This window comes from Coturnix japonica, chromosome 13, assembly GCF_054131305.1.
Source record: "Coturnix japonica strain WE chromosome 13, WE-NBRP24, whole genome shotgun sequence".
In the NCBI taxonomy this organism is placed as follows: domain Eukaryota; kingdom Metazoa; phylum Chordata; class Aves; order Galliformes; family Phasianidae; genus Coturnix; species Coturnix japonica.
The window spans coordinates 1162777-1184534 of NC_140675.1; the positions used below are offsets into that span (position 1 = coordinate 1162777).

At 53.4% G+C, this 21758-nt stretch overlaps 6 protein-coding genes across 7 annotated transcripts; 2 read left to right on the forward strand and 4 right to left on the reverse strand.

Annotated features, from left to right (window-relative positions):
* Positions 1 to 5787: 5787 nt before the first annotated feature.
* Positions 5788 to 6818, reverse strand: LOC146758547 (uncharacterized). Its single transcript, XM_085514530.1, has 3 exons — positions 6806 to 6818; positions 6636 to 6707; positions 5788 to 6536 (listed from the first exon to the last, which is right to left on the reverse strand). The coding sequence occupies exons 1-3, from the start codon at positions 6813 to 6815 to the stop codon at positions 6205 to 6207; spliced, it is 414 nt and encodes a 137-aa protein (XP_085370656.1). The 5' UTR covers positions 6816 to 6818; the 3' UTR covers positions 5788 to 6204.
* A 1525-nt stretch (positions 6819 to 8343) lies between these two features.
* On the reverse strand, positions 8344 to 9506 carry LOC146758548 (uncharacterized). Its single transcript, XM_085514529.1, has 3 exons — positions 9449 to 9506; positions 9279 to 9350; positions 8344 to 9179 (listed from the first exon to the last, which is right to left on the reverse strand). Exons 1-3 carry the CDS (start codon positions 9456 to 9458, stop codon positions 8848 to 8850), a joined length of 414 nt encoding a protein of 137 aa, XP_085370655.1. The 5' UTR covers positions 9459 to 9506; the 3' UTR covers positions 8344 to 8847.
* A 2-nt stretch (positions 9507 to 9508) lies between these two features.
* Positions 9509 to 11346, reverse strand: LOC146758549 (uncharacterized; the record flags this gene model as incomplete). Its single annotated transcript, XM_085514874.1, has 1 exon — positions 9509 to 11346. A coding segment is annotated over exon 1 (1071 nt), but the record flags the coding sequence as incomplete, so codon positions are not given.
* Positions 11347 to 11387: 41 nt separating this feature from the next.
* LOC146758550 (uncharacterized) lies at positions 11388 to 13182 on the reverse strand. Its single transcript, XM_085514525.1, has 3 exons — positions 12267 to 13182; positions 11936 to 12168; positions 11388 to 11836 (listed from the first exon to the last, which is right to left on the reverse strand). The coding sequence occupies exons 1-3, from the start codon at positions 13180 to 13182 to the stop codon at positions 11744 to 11746; spliced, it is 1242 nt and encodes a 413-aa protein (XP_085370651.1). The 3' UTR covers positions 11388 to 11743.
* LOC146758551 (uncharacterized) lies at positions 12006 to 15449 on the forward strand. 2 transcript variants are annotated; one of them, XM_085514527.1, is made up of 8 exons: positions 12006 to 12295; positions 13901 to 13972; positions 14071 to 14142; positions 14263 to 14334; positions 14424 to 14501; positions 14659 to 14772; positions 14893 to 15034; positions 15139 to 15449. In XM_085514527.1, exons 3-8 carry the CDS (start codon positions 14139 to 14141, stop codon positions 15317 to 15319), a joined length of 591 nt encoding a protein of 196 aa, XP_085370653.1. In that variant the 5' UTR covers positions 12006 to 12295; positions 13901 to 13972; positions 14071 to 14138; the 3' UTR covers positions 15320 to 15449. The 2 variants fall into 2 exon arrangements, with proteins under 2 accessions (XP_085370653.1, XP_085370652.1); XM_085514526.1 differs by lacking the exon at positions 12006 to 12295 and adding an exon at positions 13241 to 13649.
* A 1651-nt stretch (positions 15450 to 17100) lies between these two features.
* LOC146758552 (RNA/RNP complex-1-interacting phosphatase-like) lies at positions 17101 to 21470 on the forward strand. The gene is made up of 9 exons (XM_085514533.1): positions 17101 to 17183; positions 17260 to 17335; positions 18151 to 18282; positions 18796 to 18919; positions 19453 to 19513; positions 19804 to 19850; positions 19972 to 20044; positions 20295 to 20423; positions 20913 to 21470. Exons 1-9 carry the CDS (start codon positions 17149 to 17151, stop codon positions 21241 to 21243), a joined length of 1008 nt encoding a protein of 335 aa, XP_085370659.1. The 5' UTR covers positions 17101 to 17148; the 3' UTR covers positions 21244 to 21470.
* Positions 21471 to 21758: the final 288 nt, after the last annotated feature.

Consider the following 21758-nt stretch of genomic DNA (forward strand, 5'->3'; position numbering starts at 1 on the left):
ACAACACTGTAGAGTTCTGTCTAGTTCTCCTTGGCATAGTTTGGAAAATAAAGATGAGGTAATTGGTGGTAACCAATATGGCTTCATCAAGGTCAAGCCATGTCTGACAAACTTGGTGGCCTTTCATGATGGAGTAACAGCATCAGTGGATAATGGGAGAGCAACTGACAATCATCTACTTGGACTTGTGCAGAGCATTTGATCCCGTCCTGCATGACATCCTGGTCACCAAACTGGAGAACAATGGTTTTGATGGATGGACCAGTTGCAGGATAGGGAACTGTCTGGATGGTCACACTCAGAGAGCTGCAGTCAATAGCTCAGTGTCCAGGTGGAGGGTGGTGTTGGGACCAGTGTTATTTAACATTTTTGTAGGCAACATGGAGAGTGGAATCAAATGCAGCCTCAGCAAGTTTGCAGATGACACCAAGCTGAGCGGTGCTGTTGATGTGCTAGAGGGAAGGGATGCTACTCAGAGGGACCTGGACAGGCTGGAGAGGTGGGCCCTTGGCAGCCTCATGAACTTGAGTGTGGCCAAGTACAAGGCCCTGCACCTGGGTCAGGGCAATCCCAAGCACAGGCACAGGCTTAGAGGAGAATGATTTGAGAGAAGCCTTGACCCTGAGGAGAAGAGTTGGTGTGGAGGGGGGTGTCCCTGCCTATAGCAGGGGGACTGGAACTAAATGACCTTAAAGATTCAGTCAGTTCTATTGTTTTTCTACCCTTAATTTTGCTTGAAAGGTTTTAGAATAAATGAGATTCTGGTTTCCATGAAAACTGTTTGCAGGGAGCTCCATTGTAGCTAGTAGGTCTGTCTTTAAGTTCAAGGGCAATAATGCATTGACTGTGTTGAAGAGAGAAATGACTCAGGAATGGATGATGGTTTAGAATAAAACATAATCCTACTTATTTTCTATGCAAATATGTGTAAGGAAAAGATGCTGCACTCAGTTCTGGAAATACCCTGACAAACATATCTCTACTGTTTCACAGCTGGAGATATCAAGATTGTTAAAGCACTGGAAGATGTGGAAGTGAATGAATATGGGAGTGCATCTTTTGTCTGTGAGATTTCACACGATGAGGTTCAGACCCAGTGGTACAAAGAGGACAACAAGCTGAAGGCTGATGACAACATCAGAATGCAACAAGATGGTAGGGTGTAAGCGGGGGGTCTTTCTCCTGAGTGGGGGGTGGGTTGGAGATCAAGCATATAAGACATCTGAAATGAAGTGAAGAGGGTTCAGAAGCGAGTTCCCCTTTTGTTTTGGGACTGAGGTTTAGGTGGAACAAGTGACATGGTGGGATGCTTAGTGTGGGACGTGTGATGCTATCCCACCATCCCACACTGCTGGGAGCAGGTAGGAAATGAGTGCAGTTATTTCCAAAGTGGGGGTGAACAGGGCAGTCAGTTCACCTCTCCAAAGAGGTTTTGTCTGACAGTGAGTGTGATCCTTCTGTATCAGATACTTTGAATTTGACGGTGGCTGCATTTGATCAGTCCTTGTAGAAGCCATGTTTAGATTCTGCTTTGGTCTGCTCCATTTCCAGTTCAAAGTCGTTGGACACTAAATGAGACAGCTGCATCTCAGTAAAAGATGTGTTTGAATAGCTGTGATGTGCTTACTATTCAGATTTACAGAGCTGAGGTTTTGTCCTTGGCTATAGCAAAGAAGTCAAATCAGGTGAAATTAATTGTATTTCTGAACTAGACAAGTTTAAGTTTGGTAGCACCTAAATTTGGTGCGGTTTGTCATTGATTTCATCTGAAAGAAACTTGCAGGCTTTTTATCTGCTGTTGTCCCCAGCGTAAGATTATCCATTCACATCCTAAAGTACTTGTTATATTTTCAACTCACTCTTATTTGAATAAAAGCCTCAACAATTGGGAGCAATTTAATAAGCACAGAACAAGAGCTGGACCTTGCATTTGGTAGATACTGTACAGTATTACTTCATAGAAATGTAGTCAATGGCATTCCCTATAGACAATCGTTTGTTTTATCTTTAGAGTCGTTCAAAGAACCATTGTGAACTTGACATTAATTGGAATGGAATACACGCAAGAGACTTTCCTCTTCTTCCAATTGTCCTCATCCTTTCTTCTCTTCCACCCCTGCTTTGCAGATTACCATATAGAAATCACCAGGAAGTTGGAGGACAAGACAGCTTTGGAACGTCATTCTGTCATCCTGTCCTGTGACTTCAGGCCTTCTCCAAAGGTTGTGAAATGGTTCAAGGGCCGCACACCCATCGAGCCCTCTGAGAAGTACAAGATCAAGAGGGATAAGCATTCAGTAGAGCTCAGAATTCTGAAGCTGAAGCCCGATGATGCTGGTGTGTACAAGTGCAAGGCAGGAATTGCAGAGACTGAGGCCACGCTGGCAGCTGAAGGTATGAGCAGGGAGGGTGGCCTCTTCCATGTCCTATTTCACCTCAGATTTCTCTTCTTGAGGTTGACTTCTGCCGTTCTCTCCTGCTAACTTTATACATGTATTATCTTCACATAGATGATTACACAAAGATCATCTAGTCCAACCATTCTACCACATCCCAGTATGATTTATAGTAACAGTGGTAACAGTTCACCTTGTTTCCCCACAGCCCGCAATGTAGAAGTAACGAAGCACCTGCAGGATGTAGAAATTGAAGAAGAGAGCTCTGCTGTCTTCTCCTGCGAGCTGTCCCATAATGACGAGGACGTGGAATGGTTCCTGAATGGCAACCTCCTTTACACCAACAATTACAATGACATCAAGAACGTTGGCAATTGCTGCACACTGACAATGAAGCAGGTTAAGCCTGAGGATGCTGGCACAGTGACAGTGAAGTCAGACAAGGTGTCAGAAAGCGCACCTGAAGGTGATAGGTGGGTCTGATCACACCCCTCCTGGATGTAAGAGATGCTAAGGAGCTCCAGTTCATTCTATTGTGCAGCAGTCCTGCTTCTAAAGCTGACCTCTCTGGGGTGACAAGTCATCAGAGGCTTTCTTCCAGTGGAAGGTTCCATTGCAGCAGATATCAAGGAAGGAGGATGGTTTTGGTGTCCTGCCAAAGCATTCCATTGCTTTTTATCATCATTTTACTTAACACAAGGAGAGTTACAGGAGCAATTTCTTTTACTGCTTCAGTAACATGCAGTGTCAATGCTGTTGTCTCCAAGGATTTATGACTGAAGGAGAGATCATTCAGTGTGTGTTTTGCCTCTGGGATGACTAATGACCAGGCTGTGAGCAACCTGATCTAGCTGTGAATGTCCCTTTTTATTGCAGGGGAGCTGGGCTAGATGGCCTTTAAGGGTCTCTTCCAATTCTAAGGAACTTGTGCCTGAAGTGCAGAAGTGGATGAATTATACCACTTCTTCATATCCTCCCCATGATTACAGAGGAAATACAACAAAACAACATGCATGGTCTTACTGTTGTCATTTGCTTGAATATGAAGACGTCTCTTTTTTATGGTTGAGATTTTTGTTGATATGGGTCAGGAGGAACTCACACTTTTTAGCTTTCTCAATAGGCAAAAAGTTCCAGTTGCTGCAAGCCACCGGGGTAACCAATAGAGGGGCCCTGATCCCCCTTGTGCCATCGGGATGCTCTGGCACGGGATGTGCCTCAAATTCAAAGCTCCTTCCCACCTCCCAAGGAAGAGCAAAGCAACTCAAGCATCTCCAGGAAAGCTGCCCAGCAGACAGCAGGGAATGCAAACAGCTTCTGGCTGCTCCCCTGCACTCCTGTCCTAAGTAAGTGACCCCTCGAGGACTGGATGGGAAATCAGTGCATGACACACGTGAGTGTGCACAGCATTGTGCAAAGCAGTGGGGATCTGTGTGTGTGTGTGTGTGTATTTGTGCATGGATGGTGTTGTACACACATTTGTGTCCATGAGTGTACAAACCAGTGGTGTTGCTCAGGTGTGTGTAGGTCTGTGGGTATGTGTGCAAGGACGAGCATGCACATATATGTACGTGCACAGGGGTGTGCAGAGTGTTGGAGCTGCACAAGGACATTGTGGTACCGGTGTGTGCGTGCACTTTGGGAGTGAAAGGAAGGGGTTACACATGTGTGAGTGTGTGTGCGCACAGGGCTGCACTAAGGGATGTGGTTGTGTGAGTGTGTGTGAGCACATAGATAGTGCGTGGATGCGGTGGCACAAATGTGTGCTTGCACAGGGCTGTGCTGAGGAGTTGGGCTGCACACAGGTGCACACAAAGGGATGTTTGAACCCTTTGCCCCTAAGAACAGTTTTCCAGTGTCTCTCGTCCAAGAATTCTTTGAACAGCCTGCAGCTGACTCTCCTGAAGCTCAGGGTCCTGACTTTGCTTTTTGCCAGGCCCGCATTCCTTGAGATGAGGAACTCTAGGAGGGCATGGTCACTACAGCCCTGACCACCTCCAGTCTTAACCCCTGCTGTGCAGCATGTCCAGTAATGCTTCCCTTCACAGAATCACAGAATTACCCGGGTTGGAAGGGACCTCAAGGATCATGTAGTTCCAACTCAGAGAAGTGGCGTGTGTGGCTGCTCTCGTGCGTGTGCCATTGACTCTTTCCTTACCGGAACCGAAGGGAGTTTTGGGGCTCAGCACTGAATGACTGGGCCGGGTTTTCCGGAGCCCCCGGGGCTTTGGGGACATCACTGTGTCGCCGTGTCCCCATGTCCTGGTGCTGATGGGTCTCTGCTCCTTCCCTTCCCCTTGTTGTACTTAGGATTGATCCCCAGCTTGGTGCCTTGTCCCTGGAGCTCTGTCCCATTCATGGCAACTTAATGGGACCAACAGAGCCACTAGTTCCCTCTCATTGATCTATAGAACATCCCGGGTACCCAGCACGGCTCTGCTGATGGGGACCCTGCCCCAGGTTGGTTGGGAGCCCCCACATCTGGAACCAGCTGTAAATAGGGGACAGCAGCAGGACGGTAGGGGGGCTGCTGCAGCACCTATGGGTGCCCAACCCCTCGACATCCCATCAGAGAACCCCCTTATCTGCCCCCCCCAAAAATCCCCCAGTGACTCATTTGGGGCCCAAAAGGCAAATAAAGCAGAAGCTTGGAAGGGGGGGGGGGGTTAATGGGGGACCCTTTGGTCCTCTCCCCATTTAGGGGCAAGAAAAGGGGGGGGGCAGAAGGATGGGAGGAAATGGGGGGCTGAGATCCCCCAAAAGCCAGAGGGGGAGAAAGGAGAAGGAGAAGTGGAGGGAGGGGACATGGATGAGGAGACTTGGAGGGTGACATTAACCCTTTGGTTCCAGGAAGGGAACGCTCAGCTTTGACTCAGAGTGAAAACCATCCCCGTCCCGCTGTGATGCTCAGCCAAAACTCCTGCCCTGAAGCTCTCAGCCCGCAACATGCCTCAGTTTCCCCTCGAGTGATGCCACCACCCCCCACCCCTTCAAAGCACCCACGGTGAGTTTGTGGGTACAAATGAGGGGACCCCATCGGGGTGGGGATGTGTCACACCCAGGGGGGAGCTGAGCAGCACTGAGGGGCATCAGCCCCAAGGGGGAAGCCTCCCCCCATGGAAAGAATGGGCTGTTCGCTGCCTTGGGGCAGATGTTGGGGGGCATTAATGAGGTTAAAACCTGGTACTGCCTGAACCCCCCCAGAACAAGTGCTGCCCAAAGCTCCCCAGTGCCCCCTGCTGCTCCCATTGCCTCCCAGTATCAGCATCAACCTCCATGTGCAAAATCAGTGCCCCCCAGCGCTGTCTGTGTCCATCTTTAACCTCCCAGTGCCCCAGGTCAGCACTCAGTGTGTGACCATCTCCTTCCCCAGGCACAAAACAAGGCGATGGGGGCGTTGGAAACAGCAGAATTGATGCAGGACATCAGTGAGGAGCTGCAGCTCTTGGCTCAATGCAACCACTACCAGCATCACCTGGTGGGTGTTGGGGTCTGGGGGGGCTTTGGTGCTGCAGGAAGGAGTGCAGGTGTAACAAAGTGAATACGAAGCATTTAATTTAATTTAATTAATTTAATTAAATGTAATTGAACAGAAAGTAACATAATTTAACATAACAGAATTAAACGTAAAATAACATAGTTTAAAACAAAATTTAACGTAATATAAACCAAAATAAAATATCATAAAATAACATAATAGAGTCCGAGGTGTTGTTGGTGGACAGCCCAGGTTTGGAGGTGTAGGGCTGGGGCTGATGTTGGAGCCCCTGGAGCGCTGCTGCTGCAGGAGCCGGCGAGGAGCCCAGGGCTACAGGGATCTTAACTGCTGTCTCTGGCCGTGTCTCCTGCGGTAGCACATGGGCTGTTTCCAGCTTCTCCAGACGCGGCGCTTTGGGTCTGGAGCATCCTGGCCCTGAGGCAGCTTCCTCTTTGTGGCCTGGATGCTGCCATTGCACAGGGCTGTCGGCTCGTGCAGCTCAGTTGGGCTGGGGACAGCTGCCGTACTCTGGCTGTCCAGCTCAGACAGCAGCTTGTCAAGAAACCCAATCACATCCGCGCCAGCAGCATCTTTGGTCCCTTCCGTTTGGATGTTAACGGGGTCCTGGTTCTGCTGGGGGACCTCCTGAAGACTCGCCACTTCTGAAAAGCCAAGAACATCCCCAGATGATGATCACAGCCTTCCCACAGCCACTCGGTGCAGACACCCCCCCCCAGCAGCTCTGAAGCCTCCAAACTCACCACTGTTGAGCCAGGCGAGCAGATCATCCATGTCGGAGATGTCATCCGGGATCTCAGTGTTGGATGCTGCTGCTGGAAAAGCAAGAACATCCCCAGTGGGTCAATGCCAGCCTTCCCACAGCCACTCAGTGCCAACACCCCCCTTCAAGCTCTACAGCCCCCAGACTCACAGCTGTCCATGGATGTCAGGAGATCCTTGATGTCCTCCGGGATGTCGGAGCTTGGTGTCGCTGCTGGAAAAGCAAGAACATCCCCATTGTGGCAATGCCAGCTTTCCCACAGCCACCCGGTGCGGACAGCCTGCAACCCACCCTGCAGCCCCCAAACTCACCCCCAGATCCCGGTGCTGCGGTGCTGCAGGTGAGTGGAGCCGTGGTGGGTTTGGGGCTCACGGTGGTGGGTGCTGAGTTCCCCTGGTCCTCTTTGTGCACCACAGCATCTCCGAGGGGCTGACCTTCCTGTGCCCGGCGGGTGCGCAGGGAGCAGCGCACGGTGATCACCTGATGCTGCCGTGGTGGTTCTCTGCGGACCTTCTTCAGAGGGCAGCTGGGGGTCTGCACTGGGCAGCTGCCTGCAGACCGCGGGCGCTTCCCATGCAGCCTGGCCCCAGGCCGCAGCCCCATCGGCTGCTGGGGCTGCAGTGTCCCTGCCCGCTGGGGATGTTGCCAGTGTTGGGCAGGGGCATTTAGGGGAGGCATGCCCGGCTTCATCCCCCCAGGGAGGAGCAGCAGGAGGGGTAACTCCTGCCCATCAGCTGGGAGCTGACCCACAACCATGGGGACGGCCCCACGTGGCAGCTGGACGTTTGGGGGCTGCCCCCCACATGGCAGCTGGGCCACATTTGGGGGCTGCCCCCCGCGTGGCAGCTGGGCCACATTTAAGAGCAGCCCCCCAGGTGGAAGCTGGACCACATTAGTGGCCATCCCCGCAGGTGGCAGCTGGATGACAGTCTGGGGCTGCCCCCCAGGTAGGAGCTGGACCACACTTTGGGGCTGCCCCCCAGGTACCAGCTGGACCACATTTGGGGGCATCCCCCCAGGTACCAGCTGGACCACATTTGGGGGCAGCGCCCCAGGAGGAAGCTGCACTCCCTGTCTCTGGAATCCTCTTACCCATGGCTGGGCAGAGGCCTGAGGTCCCACAAAGGTGACAGTGGGGACAGAGACAAGGTGCAGTGGCACCTCCACTGCTCTGCTGTTGTTGGAATTCATCACAGCAGTGTCCGGTGCAGTCAAAAAGGATCCAATTAAACCAGCGTCAAGTGTCGGAATCTCCGTCACCATCAACTGAGGAATTCTCTCTGTGGGGAAATGCCCAAATAGAGACTGGGGTGAGATCTGGGGCACTGGGATCACTAGGAGGGTCGCAGTGGAGGAGCAGGAGGAGCTGCTGCCTTACCTGCCGTGGCAGATCGAAAGTGGCAGCGGGGGTTCCGTCACCGCTGAGGCCAGCCCCTCTCCTCTGAGCTCACAATGTCCCTCTGTGACGTTACCCCTGGTGTCACATGCACTGCTCGGTTCCTGCCCCATCACCGGCATTTGCTTGGGGCAGATGTTTGGGGGCATTAATGAGGTTAAAACCTGGTACTGCCTGAACCCCCCCCACACCAACAAGTGCTGCCCAAAGCTCCCCAGTGCCCCCTGCTGCTCCCATTGCCTCCCAGTATCAGCATCAACCTCCATGTGCAAAATCAGTGCCCCCCAGCGCTGTCTGTGTCCATCTTTAACCTCCCAGTGCCCCAGGTCAGCACTCAGTGTGTGACCATCTCCTTCCCCAGGCACAAAACAAGGCGATGGGGGCGTTGGAAACAGCAGAATTGATGCAGGACATCAGTGAGGAGCTGCAGCTCTTGGCTCAATGCAACCACTACCAGCATCACCTGGTGGGTGTTGGGGTCTGGGGGGGCTTTGGTGCTGCAGGAAGGAGTGCAGGTGTAACAAAGTGAATACGAAGCATTTAATTTAATTTAATTAATTTAATTAAATGTAATTTAACAGAAAGTAACATAGTTTAACATAACAGAATTAAACGTAAAATAACATAGTTTAAAACAAAATTTAACGTAATATAAACCAAAATAAAATATCATAAAATAACATAATAGAGTCCGAGGTGTTGTTGGTGGACAGCCCAGGTTTGGAGGTGTAGGGCTGGGGCTGATGTTGGAGCCCCTGGAGCGCTGCTGCTGCAGGAGCCGGCGAGGAGCCCAGGGCTACAGGGATCTTAACTGCTGTCTCTGGCCGTGTCTCCTGCGGTAGCACATGGGCTGTTTCCAGCTTCTCCAAACGCGGCGCTTTGGGTCTGGAGCATCCTGGCCCTGAGGCAGCTTCCTCTTTGTGGCCTGGATGCTGCCATTGCACAGGGCGGTCGGCGCAGGCAGCTCAGTTGGGCTGGGGACAGCTGCCGTACTCTGGCTGTCCAGCTCAGACAGCAGCTTGTCAAGAAATGCAATCACATCCGCGCCAGCAGCATCTTTGGTCCCTTCCGTCTGGATGTTAACGGGGTCCTGGTTCTGCTGGGGGACCTCCTGAAGACTCGCCACTTCTGAAAAGCCAAGAACATCCCCAGATGATGATCACAGCCTTCCCACAGCCACTCGGTGCAGACACCCCCCCCCAGCAGCTCTGAAGCCTCCAAACTCACCACTGTTGAGCCACGCGAGCAGATCATCCATGTCGGAGATGTCATCCGGGATCTCAGAGTTGGATGCTGCTGCTGGAAGAGCAAGAACATCCCCAGTGGGTCAACACCAGCCTTCCCACAGCCACTCAGTGCCAACACCCCCCTTTGAGCTCTACAGCCCCCAGACTCACAGCTGTCCATGGATGTCAGGAGATCCTTGATGTCCTCCGGGATGTCAGAGCTTGGAGTCGCTGCTGGAAAAGCAAGAACATCCCCATTGTGGCAATGCCAGCTTTCCCACAGCCACCCGGTGCGGACAGCCTGCAACCCACCCTGCAGCCCCCAAACTCACCACCAGATCCCGGTGCTGCGGTGCTGCAGGTGAGTGGAGCCGTGGTGGGTTTGGGGCTCACGTTGGTGGGTGCTGAGTTCCCCTGGTCCTTTGTTTGCACCACAGCATCTCCGAGGGGCTGACCTTCCTGTGCCCGGCGGGTGCGCAGGGAGCAGCGCACGGTGATCACCTGATGCTGCCGTGGTGGTTCTCTGCGGACCTTCTTCAGAGGGCGGCTGGGGGTCTGCATTGGGCAGCTGCCTGCAGACCGCGGGCGCTTCCCATGCAGCCTGGCCCCAGGCCGCAGCCCCATCGGCTGCTGGGGCTGCAGTGTCCCTGCCCGCTGGGGATGTTGCCGGTGTTGGGCAGGGGCATTTGGGGGAGGCATGCCCGGCTTCATCCCCCCAGGGAGGAGCAGCAGGAGGGGTAACTCCTGCCCATCAGCTGGGAGCTGACCCACAACCATGGGGACGACCCCAGGTGGCAGCTGGACGTTTGGGGGCTGCCCCCCACGTGGCAGCTGGGCCACATTTGGGGGCTGCCCCCCACGTGGCAGCTGGGCCACATTTAAGAGCAGCCCCCCAGGTGGCAGCTGGACCACGTTAGTGGCCATCCCCGCTGGTGGCAGCTGGATGACAGTCTGGGGCTGCCCCCCAGGTAGGAGCTGGACCACACTTTGGGGCTGCCCCCCAGGTACCAGCTGGATCACATTTGGGGGCATCCCCCCAGGTAGCAGCTGGACCACATTTGGGGGCATCCCCCCAGGTGGCAGCTGGACCACATTTGGGGGCATTGCCCCAGCTGGAAGCTGCGCTCCCTGTCTCTGGACACCTCTTACCCATGGCTGGGCAGAGGCCTGAGGTCCCACAATGGTGACAGTGGGGACAGAGACAGGTTGCAGTGGCATGTTGGACTGCATCACAGCAATGTCCAGTGGAGTCAAAAAGGATCCAATTAAACCAGCGTCAAGTGTCGGAATCTCCGTCACCATCAACTGAGGAATTCTCTCTGTGGGGAAATGCCCAAATAGAGACTGGGGTGAGATCTGGGGCACTGGGATCACTTGGAGGGTCGCAGTGGAGGAGCAGGAGGAGCTGCTGCCTTACCTGCCGTGGCAGATCGAAAGTGGCAGCGGGGGTTCCGTCACCGCTGAGGCCAGCCCCTCTCCTCTGAGCTCACAATGTCCCTCTGTGACGTTACCCCTGGTGTCACATGCACTGCTCGGTTCCTGCCCCATCACCGGCATTTGCTTGGGGCAGATGTTGGGGGGCATTAATGAGGTTAAAACCTGGTACTGCCTGAACCCCCCCAGAACAAGTGCTGCCCAAAGCTCCCCAGTGCCCCCTGCTGCTCCCATTGCCTCCCAGTATCAGCATCAACCTCCATGTGCAAAATCAGTGCCCCCCAGCGCTGTCTGTGTCCATCTTTAACCTCCCAGTGCCCCAGGTCAGCACTCAGTGTGTGACCATCTCCTTCCCCAGGCACAAAACAAGGCGATGGGGGCGTTGGAAACAGCAGAATTGATGCAGGACATCAGTGAGGAGCTGCAGCTCTTGGCTCAATGCAACCACAACCAGCATCACCTGGTGGGTGTTGGGGACTGGGGGGGCTTTGGTGCTGCAGGAAGGAGTGCAGGTGTAACAAAGTGAATACGAAGCATTTAATTTAATTTAATTAATTTAATTAAATGTAATTGAACAGAAAGTAACATAGTTTAACATAACAGAATTAAACGTAAAATAACATAGTTTAAAACAAAATTTAACGTAATATAAACCAAAATAAAATATCATAAAATAACATAATAGAGTCCGAGGTGTTGTTGGTGGACAGCCCAGGTTTGGAGGTGTAGGGCTGGGGCTGATGTTGGAGCCCCTGGAGCGCTGCTGCTGCAGGAGCTGGCGAGGAGCCCAGGGCTACAGGGATCTTAACTGCTGTCTCTGGCCGTGTCTCCTGCGGTAGCACATGGGCTGTTTCCAGCTTCTCCAAACGCGGCGCTTTGGGTCTGGAGCATCCTGGCCCTGAGGCAGCTTCCTCTTTGTGGCCTGGATGCTGCCATTGCACAGGGCTGTCGGCGCAGGCAGCTCAGTTGGGCTGGGGACAGCTGCCGTACTCTGGCTGTCCAGCTCAGACAGCAGCTTGTCAAGGAATGCCATCACATCCGCGCCAGCAGCATCTTTGGTCCCTTCCGTTTGGATGTTAACGGGGTCCTGGTTCTGCTGGGGGACCTCCTGAAGACTCGCCACTTCTGAAAAGCCAAGAACATCCCCAGATGATGATCACAGCCTTCCCACAGCCACTCGGTGCAGACACCCCCCCCCAGCAGCTCTGAAGCCTCCAGACTCACCTCTGTTGAGCCAGGCGAGCAGATCATCCATGTCGGAGATGTCATCTGGGATCTCAGTGTTGGATGCTGCTGCTGGAAAAGCAAGAACATCCCCAGTGGGTCAATGCCAGCCTTCCCACAGCCACTCAGTGCCAACACCCCCCTTTGAGCTCTACAGCCCCCAGACTCACAGCTGTCCATGGATGTCAGGAGATCCTTGATGTCCTCCGGGATGTCTGAGCTTGGTGTCGCTGCTGGAAAAGCAAGAACATCCCCATTGTGGCAATGCCAGCTTTCCCACAGCCACCCGGTGCGGACAGCCTGCAACCCACCCTGCAGCCCCCAAACTCACCACCAGATCCCGGTGCTGCGGTGCTGCAGGTGAGTGGAGCCGTGGTGGGTTTGGGGCTCACGTTGGTGGGTGCTGAGTTCCCCTGGTCCTCTTTGCGCACCACAGCATCTCCGAGGGGCTGACCTTCCTGTGCCCGGCGGGTGCGCAGGGAGCAGCGCACGGTGATCACCTGATGCTGCCGTGGTGGTTCTCTGCGGACCTTCTTCAGAGGGCGGCTGGGGGTCTGCATTGGGCAGCTGCCTGCAGACCGCGGGCGCTTCCCATGCAGCCTGGCCCCAGGCCGCAGCCCCATCGGCTGCTGGGGCTGCAGTGTCCCTGCCCGCTGGGGATGTTGCCGGTGTTGGGCAGGGGCATTTGGGGGAGGCATGCCCGGCTTCATCCCCCCAGGGAGGAGCAGCAGGAGGGGTAACTCCTGCCCATCAGCTGGGAGCTGACCCACAACCATGGGGACAACCCCAGGTGGCAGCTGGACGTTTGGGGGCTCCCCCCCACGTGGCAGCTGGGCCACATTTGGGGGCTGCCCCCCACGTGGCAGCTGGGCCACATTTAGGGGCTGCCCCCCACGTGGCAGCTGGACCACGTTAGTGGCCATCCCCGCTGGTGGCAGCTGGGTGACAGTCTGGGGCTGCCCCCCAGGTAGGAGCTGGACCACATTTAGGGGCATCCCCCCATGTGGCAGCTGGACCACATTTGGGGGGATCCCCCCATGTGGCAGCTGGACCACATTTGGGGGCTGCCCCCCAGGTGGCAGCTGGACTACATTTGGGGGCAGCGCCCCAGGAGGAAGCTGCGCTCCCTGTCTCTGGAAACCTCTTACCCATGGCTGGGCAGAGGCCTGAGGTCCCACAAAGGTGACAGTGGGGACAGAGACAAGGTGCAGTGGCACCTCCACTGCTCTGCTGTTGTTGGAATTCATCACAGCAGTGTCCGGTGCAGTCAAAAAGGATCCAATTAAACCAGCGTCAAGTGTCGGAATCTCCGTCACCATCAACTGAGGAATTCTCTCTGTGGGGAAATGCCCAAATAGAGACTGGGGTGAGATCTGGGGCACTGGGATCACTAGGAGGGTCGCAGTGGAGGAGCAGGAGGAGCTGCTGCCTTACCTGCTGTGGCAGATCGAAAGTGGCAGCGGGGGTTCCGTCACCGCTGAGGCCAGCCCCTCTCCTCTGAGCTCACAATGTCCCTCTGTGACGTTACCCCTGGTGTCACATGCACTGCTCGGTTCCTGCCCCATCACCGGCATTTGCTTTGGCTGTGATCGTGGTGGTGACAGCTTGAGATTAGTGTGGAGAGCCATGGCCTCTGCCCGTCTCATCATCATCCTCCTTTTGGCCACAATGTTTTGGAAAGTCATTGCTGCTCAATGGCAAGAACCAGGACCAGGTGGGTGAGCAAAGCTGAGCAGAATGGGGGGCAAGAAATCAGACTGTGTCCCCGTGGCCATTGCATGGGGGACGTGCTGGGCAGGGGAAGAACCAGGCAGGTTTTTCCTTGTGCGCTGTAGCATCTCCTTCCTTTGTGCCCATCAAAGACCTGCAGTATGAAGGGCCCGAGTGGGTAATGCTGCTCCATGTGGAACAAGACGGCATTGCACACGTTTAATGGAAATTTCTCTCGTCTGTTTCTTATTGTAGATAATTACCCGGGTTCATTTAACGCTGTTCCCTGGTCGGATGGTGCTTCTGTTCCTGAGGTGGAACCCAGAGGTGATTGCAAGCGCACAGCCTTGGGGGGCTCCCCCTCTTCTTTTCCTCTATTCCCTTTCCGTGTTTGACACGAGCTGCTCTGTTCTGTTTGGTTACAGGTGTGAGTGGAGGGGAATGGGATGCAGAATCTCAGCCACCTCTTGTAGCAAAACCGAGAGTGGATGGTATGGGTAAGTGAGAGCACAGAGCTGCATGTGCCCCGTCCCTGCACCATCCCCTGGCACCAGTTGTGCCGTTCCGCAGTGATATGGATTGCAGTGTATGATGGAAAGCTCTCATGGTTCTTGTAGAAGTGCCTCCAGAGAGGTCTGTGCCAAAGCCGAAGCTGGATGACGTGCTGGAGCCCCGCTGGTATCCCAGTGGTGAGTAGTCTGTCTGGATGGACTTCCCCAGAGAGCGCTCAGTTCAATGGCTGGTGTGTCTGAAACGTGCCCTGCTTCGTTCTGTGCAGGCCCTGTCAGACGGATGGGGAAACTGAGAAGGATTTCACCAAGGATGAGGACGATGACCAGACAAAATGAAGTGCCTGGTGGGTCTATTTCTGTCAGTTACCTGAACTGGGAAACTGATCTACATATACATACACAAAATACTGATGCCTTTGGAGACGTAATGCCTCCTGAGGATGTCCTCCTCCTGACAAGGGCAGATATTGACAGTCCCACTCTGCTGCCTTCTTTCTAAAGAGATCAATGGAGATTCTGTAGACAAGCCCGTGATTCAGCAGGGCAACAGCCGCACGCAGCCCATCTACAGCTTCCCTGATGACACGGAGGACATGAGAGCAGCTGGCGCTGCAGGTGAAGGCCGTGCAGAGCTCTATGGCTGACGGTCGGAGCTTCTGTTGTTGCAGAGCTCTGCTGAGATTGCCTGCTGGGCATGAGGTGCAGAACTGACCAGAGTTGTTCCTTCATTTACAGCTGATAAAGAAGCCAACAATGGGATCCTTTTGAGAGATGCCCCCATGTATTGCTTGAAGGGCGCTATAGCTGTATTTGTTCCCGTGATCCTGGCCATAATCGGCTGTTTCATTTATATCCGATGGCGGAGGCAGAGACACCAGTGAGTAGCTCCCCCTTCCCAGCACGCTCTTTATTCCACTTCTGCTCCAGGCGGAAGGAGAGCGGGGCATTTAGCCGTGCCCTCAGCATCTCCCATCTCTACAGGCAACTCACGGAAATGGCGAAAGCCCGCATTGCTGCCCGTGGTGGATCACCATATGCAGACAGACGTCCCGCCCGGATGCCGCCCCCCCCGCGTTCCCCCAGCCCCATCTACTCACCAGAAAGACCCCGCCGGCCGCCACCCCCACCACCACCCCCACCTCGATCCTACAGGGGATTTTAGCGGCCTTTCCTCCCTGCAGTCTGTAACATCACCCTCCTGGGACAACAGCTTCTGCCATCAGCTGTGACTGTCAGGGTTTCTATTGCAATTATCAAACATCAAATTATCAAATAAATCAATTAAAACATCATTACTGTGCTGTTTGTGTCACTTTTGGGTGAGTCCTCCAAGAGTCGCCTGTTGAGAGAGGAGGAGGCCTGGCTGTATCTGTGCAGGGTGTGAAATGCCCATAGGAAATGGCTTCTGCTCTGGAGGGAAAGGAGCTCTTCATGGGGGGAGATGATGGGACAAAGGGGACCGGTGCTCTTTAACATCTTTATTAATGACATCGATGAGGGAATGGAGTGCACCCTCAGCAAGTTTGCTGATGACACCAAGCTGAGTGGTGCTGTCGATACGGTGGAGGGAACGGATGCCATTCAGAGGGACCTTGACAGGCTGGAAAGCTGGGCTCGGGTGAACCTAATGAGGTTCAACACGGCAAAGTGCAAGGTTTTGCACTTGGGCCAGAAGAACCCCAGGCACCTGTACAGGCTGGGAGGAGTGGTCCTTGAGAGCAGCTCGGCTGAGAAGGACCTGGGGGTCCTGATGGATGAGAGACTCAGCCAGAGCCAGCAGTGCGCTCTGGCAGCTCAGAAAGCAAATGGGAACCTGGGCTCCATCAGGAGAGGGGTGGTCAGCAGGGATAGGGAGGTGATTGTCCCTCTCTACTCGGCTCTTGTGAGGCCCCATCTCTCATACTGTGTCCAGGTGTGGAGCCCTCAGTACAAAAAAGACATGGAGATTTTGGAAAGGGTCCAGAGGAGGGACAGGAAGATGATCAGGGGGCTGGAGCACCTCCCCTATGAGGACAGGCTGAGGGAGTTGGGTTTGTTCAGCCTGGAGAAGAGAAGGTTGCGGGGTGACCTCACTGCAGCCTTTCAATACCTGAAGGGAACTTACTCTTCCCTTAAACTCTTGGAAAGGGCTGACAATAGCCAGGACACGGGGAAATGGTTTTAAGTTAAAAGAGGGAAGATTTAGGTTGGATGTTAGGGGGAAGTTCTTCACTAGGAGAGTGGTTAGGCCCTGGAACAGGCTGCACAGGGAGGTTGTGGATGCCCCGTCCTTGGAGGTGTTCAAGGCCAGGTTGGACAGGGCCATGGGCAACATGATCTGTGGGGGATCTATGGGGTCTATGGGGCCTCTATGGGGATCTATGGGGTCTCGATGGGGATGAGTGCGGTCTATGGGGTCTCTATGGGGTCTATGGGGTCTCTATGGGGATCTATGGGGTCTCCTGGGCAACCTGATCTAGTAAAGGTGTATGTTTGGTGGCCCTGCCAGGCAGGGGGTTGGAACTACATGATCCTTGAGGTTCCTTCCAACCCGGGTCATTCTGTGATTCTGTGTGAAAGGGGGATGGGTTCAATGGAAAGGAGGGGAGGTTCTTCACAGAGGGGCAGCTGAGGCCCCAGCACTGCTGCACAGAGCGGCCCTGGCTGCCCCATCCCTGTGGGTGCCTCCAACTCAGCTCCCATTGCAGTCAATGCAGATGAAGGTGGCTGATGACGCTCTGTTTGATGCTGGCATTGCATGGCAGCCCCCAAACATCCTCCTGTTTGTTGCCTCCCTTCACACATCGGCCTGGAGCAGCAGCACAGGGGCTGCTGGGGTCCTCCGAGGGGGGTCGCTCCGCCAGGGGGCGCTGTGACCGCAGCCGGCCCGGCTCCGTCGTGATGCCGTCACGCAGACGGCGGCCTCGCGGAAGCGGAAGTAACGGAAGCGCAATTAACGGAAGCGGAAGTAACGGAAGCGGAAGTACCGGTTGCGTCCCCGCCGCCGTCACCATGCCGGGCCGTGGCCGTTCTCGCGTCCCGGAGCGGTGAGTGCCGCACGGTTTCTAATCTGAGAGAGGTTTGGTGGCTCCGGCTGTAACCTCCTTCCGCTTCCGTTTGCAGGTGGACCGATTACGTCCCGTTAGGCCGCAGGCTGCCGGGCACCCGCTTCATCGCCTTCAAAGTGCCCCTGAGGAAGGTGAGCGGGGAGCGAGGGCCGCCCCGGGATCCCACCCGGCTGCTGCTCATTGCGGGCTGCCCGTGTCCGGTTGGTCCCAATGTAAAGCACCAACGGGCCGGTGCTGGGCTGGGGGTTGAGGCCCCTCCAGGGGAAACAGTGATGGGACGAGGAGAAACGGCTTTAAAATGAGACGGGGCAGGTTTAGGTTGAATCTGAGGGGGAAGTTTTTCCACCCAGAGGGTGGTGACACACTGAACAGGTTGCCCAAGGAGGCTGTGGGTGCCCCATCCCTGCAGGCATTAAATGGAACAAGGAGGCTGTGGATGCCCCATCCCTGCAGGCATTAAATGGAACAAGGAGGCTGTGGATGCCCCATCCCTGCAGGCATTAAATGGAACAAGGAGGCTGTGGATGCCCCATCCCTGCAGGCATTAAATGGAACAAGGAGGCTGTGGATGCCCCATCCCTGCAGGCATTAAATGGAACAAGGAGGCTGTGGATGCCCCATCCCTGCAGGCATTAAATGGAACAAGGAGGCTGTGGATGCCCCATCCCTGCAGGCATTAAATGGAACAAGGAGGCTGTGGGTGCCCCATCCCTGCAGGCATTAAATGGAACAAGGAGGCTGTGGATGCCCCATCCCTGCAGGATTCAAGGCCAGGCTGAATGTGGCTCTGGGCAGCCTGGGCTGCTGGTTGGGACCCTGCACACAGCAGGGGGTTGAACTGCGTGATGTTTGTGGTCCTTTGCAATCCAGGCCATTCTATGGTTGCTGGGAGCAGTGGCAGCTCACCAGTCACAGTGCAGCTGTGTTTAATGTTGTTTTCCCTCAGAGCTTTAATCAGAACCTTCACCCGGATGAGAGGTTTTCACCTTGCGACCTCATTGAGAAAATCAAAGAGCAGAAAGAAGAATTGGGCCTCATCATTGACCTGACGTACACAACGCGCTACTACGGACCTGAGGTCAGTGTCAGGCTCAGCACAGGGTCTCTTCAAGCCCTGATATTGCTGCTGAGTGGGAAGACTTTAGTGAGAAGGGAACTTTAAAGGGCATCAAACACTTAAATCTCCTGGCAGGGAAATGTGGGGAAGCATCTCAGAGCCATTTGGGTTGGGGTCTTTGTCTTTGATCATGCGTGATGTTGAGGACTCCAGCCTTTCTCTTTCTACAACCACTACATGTTTTTGGTTACCCTAAAGGTGGTTTTGTGGGCTGTTCTGAAGCAGTTGATTACAATGGATTTTGGCTCATGGTGTACAGGAAAAGTTATTCCAAGCTCAGCGCTTTGCCTTTCTTGGGGAGGAAGGAGAGAAAACACCACTGGGTTATTCTGAAACACTGGCAGTGTGTTCAAGTGGTGTCATTTTCTTACCTCAAACCATTGCTGCTCTTTTGGTTTCAGTTGGAATGCTGATTTCTTGCATCTTTTTGTCAGCAGTTCTCTGTTCTATCCTCTCCTCTTTTGTTTCTTGTAGGAGCTGCCAGCTACGCTCAGGTACTCAAAGATCCTGACCATGGGACACGAAATACCCAACAACCAGACTATTTTTCAGTTCAAACGTGTTGTGGAAAGCTTTTTGAGAGACAACAAAGACAACGGTAATGTGAATTTCCCTTCTGTTACCATGCGTTGCCTATAGGAAGGGGGGTGTTCTCAGTTAACCTTCATGCACAGCATGAATTTCCTTTCCTCCTCTTGGTGTGTGAATGTCCAAGCAATGAGATCAGGCTGTTGTGGTAGAGGAGTTTGTGCTGGCTGGTAGGTAGCATTGGGTCCTTGTGTTGGTTGGGTCCTTATTGTTGTCTCTAGTATCTATGTAAGTAATGATGGGTGATTAGCAGCGGTGTGAATGGGAACCTGTCAGTGCTTGGGCAATGTGGGATAGAGCACATTTCACAGAGCATTTAGAAACATCCTCCCTGCAGTGAGCTTTGGGATCATGAAATTATGGGATGAAATGAACCGGTGAGCCAAACCAGCTGTGATAACCAACCACAAACAGGACTTTGTTGCATGATCCTTGCAGTTTATTTACGCTTGTTAGGGTTGGAGGACCAATGTTAAGCTTGCTTTGCTCTGACTTGGTTTAGGAAAATCAACACTGCTCTGACTCGGTTGCTGTTTGTTGCAGATAAACTTATCGGAGTGCATTGCACACATGGCTTAAACAGAACTGGCTACCTGGTCTGTAGGTGAGTTGTTTGTTGGAGTGCATTAGCTGGGGGTGTTGCCTGCTTTCACCAGCAAAAGGGATCAAGTGTTGGATGTAATCCAAGGCCTGCAAGGATCCAAAGCTTGTAAGCTTAGCAAAGATGTTGCTTGCAGGGATGTGTTGAAATCAGACATAAGCAGCAGCCAAGTGCTGATATTCAAATCTGGCTTGTAAACAGAAGCTCGAACAAATTCCTATTCATGTTTGAATTGTTTGTAAGTGGCTTTGGGGTTACTCGTGTGATTAGAGCTGTCTTGTTGCTCTGCTCAGGTACCTGATTGATGTTGAAGGCATGGAGCCCAACGCTGCAATAGAGTGTACGTACATGTATGTTCCTCTTGTCAAGATACAAAATACTTACCGTGGGCTCCTGGTTGTAAATGGGCTTGTGCTTGTTCCATTGGAGCACTGTTAGAACTCAGACCTTTCTTTCTCCAGTGTTCAACAGAGCTCGAGGGCATCCCATTGAGAGAATGAACTACATTGAAGATCTACAGAGAAGATCTGGAAAGTGAGTGCACACACAGAACGAGAGCTGTAATAGATAGACTTTAAGCTTGGCTGACTGCTGCTGCTTGAGGTGGAAGTGGGATGAGGAAGAAGGTGGGCAGCTGTGACACGTGGGGTTACAGATCCACATGGCCTGACCAGCTGCCCTAATTGGGAGGTTTGAAAGGGGGTTGATTGAAGTGTGAGAGGGCTGTTGTGATCACTTGATGAATGGTTCGTGAGCCCAGCCATGACCCAGAGTTCTGTTTAAGGAGACGTGAAGTGAAGAACTTGGGGTCAGTCCCGATCAAACAAAGAGTGGATGCTGTGTGGAACAGTAGAAAGCAGAAGGCAGAGCATCACCCACAGCGTTCAGAAAACCTCCTGTTAACAACGTCCAGGTGGGTTTTTGCCTCTTTCCTCTGTGCTTGCTGTACAGCTGAGCAGATAGAACCAAAAATGCTCTTTTTTCTTTTCCTTTTTAAGCAACTTAAATTCATGTTTTTACAAGTTTAGATGCAACGTTGCTACGTACAGCAGAGCATCCATTGCTGTTTGTAGGGGTTGTGGAGGAAGGGGATCCTCCCTGTGTCTTCGTAGTGCTGAAGTATCCTTGTGTCTGCAGCAGCATGAAGCTGTTTGCCTCTGGATAACACACTTGTGTCTGCAGATGTGGAGTAGCATCCCTTACAGTGTAGGCTGTAGTTCCTGGTGGGGCTGCAGTGTGATACTTCAGGGACAAGAGGATTTAGTTTGTGTCAGTGGGAGCTGTTCTTCAACCCACAGGGTTGAAAGGATCCAAAAGTCCTCAGCAGAACCCAGGAGAGACTGGAGGGAGGTGGGGGGGGAGGGTTGAATTCTCCAGTCCTGACTTTCAGATCTTCTTTCAGGAACTCTGTCTGTGCCAAGAAGAAGAAAAAGGGGAATCACAGAGTGCCAGAACAACAGCAGGAGTTGGTGCACAAACCTGGCACGGCTGAGAAAAGGTGGCCTTGCAGTTTGGGTCAGAGGAACTGTTCGGTTTCAATGCCTTATAATAAGAAACAACGCAACGAAGCCTCCTTCCTACCTCCAAATCCCCTCCACCAGCAACCACAGGAGACGTGCATGGCCAGGAAGCGCCGGCGGCGGCGTAAGAAAAGGATGGAAGAACTGAAAGGCACAAGAGCATCCAGTCAGGGCTGCGTCTCCACAAGGGGCTCCAAACTGAGTCAGCTGTGACGTCCAGCAGCAGCTGAGCTGGATGCTGGGAACTGGATGGAGGCATCATTCACATCAGCACAGCTCTCTCCTTTCCCTTTAGGTTCCCCCCAACCCCCTTTTTTAATGCTTTTCTGGGTACTTTTAACAAGTGGCTCAGTTGGAATCGCTCTGTGCTGTTCCGCAGTCCTGGCTCCGTTTCTCAAGTGACGGAGGGAATAAATGGAACTGGATTCAATCTAAAGAAACGCCATTGGGAGCATCTTTAACCTTCCATAGCAGGGCTTTTGTTGAGCATCTCTTTAACCTTCCACAACAGGGCTTTTGTTCAGCATCTCTTTAATAACCTTCCACAACAGGGCTTTTATTGAGCATTTCCTTAATGCACGTGAAGAGATAGAAATAGAATAGGCCTGAATCAAGGTGATGGGAGTGAAAAAACCCCTGTTTTTTAGATTGAACTGCCCTGCTTATATCCTGAATGGACGGAAAGTTTGGGTCAGTTTCTCCATCTCTGAGGCAGAAAGAAACCCCGC

What these genes read in the sequence shown, in the direction of transcription:
- LOC146758552 (XM_085514533.1), top strand. Translation starts at nt 17,149, where the DNA reads ATGCCGGGCCGTGGCCGTTCTCGCGTCCCGGAGCG. An exon ending in ACTGGCTACCTGGTCTGTAG is followed by an intron (nt 19,514 to 19,803) that starts GTGAGTTGTTTG and finishes TGCTCTGCTCAG; the next exon opens with GTACCTGATTGATGTTGAAG. An exon ending in CTACAGAGAAGATCTGGAAA is followed by an intron (nt 20,045 to 20,294) that starts GTGAGTGCACAC and finishes GTTCTGTTTAAG; the next exon opens with GAGACGTGAAGTGAAGAACT.
- LOC146758551 (XM_085514526.1), top strand. Translation starts at nt 13,562, where the DNA reads ATGGCCTCTGCCCGTCTCATCATCATCCTCCTTTTGGCCACAATGTTT. An exon ending in TCCTGAGGTGGAACCCAGAG is followed by an intron (nt 13,973 to 14,070) that starts GTGATTGCAAGC and finishes GTTTGGTTACAG; the next exon opens with GTGTGAGTGGAGGGGAATGG. An exon ending in ACCGAGAGTGGATGGTATGG is followed by an intron (nt 14,143 to 14,262) that starts GTAAGTGAGAGC and finishes TGGTTCTTGTAG; the next exon opens with AAGTGCCTCCAGAGAGGTCT.
- LOC146758550 (XM_085514525.1), bottom strand. Translation starts at nt 13,182, where the DNA reads ATGAATTCCAACAACAGCAGAGCAGTGGAGGTGCCACTGCACCTTGTC. An exon ending in CGCAGCACCGGGATCTGGTG is followed by an intron (nt 12,169 to 12,266) that starts GTGAGTTTGGGG and finishes TTGCTTTTCCAG; the next exon opens with CAGCGACACCAAGCTCAGAC. An exon ending in GCTCGCCTGGCTCAACAGAG is followed by an intron (nt 11,837 to 11,935) that starts GTGAGTCTGGAG and finishes TTGGCTTTTCAG; the next exon opens with AAGTGGCGAGTCTTCAGGAG.
- LOC146758547 (XM_085514530.1), bottom strand. An exon ending in GCTCGCCTGGCTCAACAGTG is followed by an intron (nt 6,537 to 6,635) that starts GTGAGTTTGGAG and finishes TTGGCTTTTCAG; the next exon opens with AAGTGGCGAGTCTTCAGGAG.
- LOC146758548 (XM_085514529.1), bottom strand. An exon ending in GCTCGCGTGGCTCAACAGTG is followed by an intron (nt 9,180 to 9,278) that starts GTGAGTTTGGAG and finishes TTGGCTTTTCAG; the next exon opens with AAGTGGCGAGTCTTCAGGAG.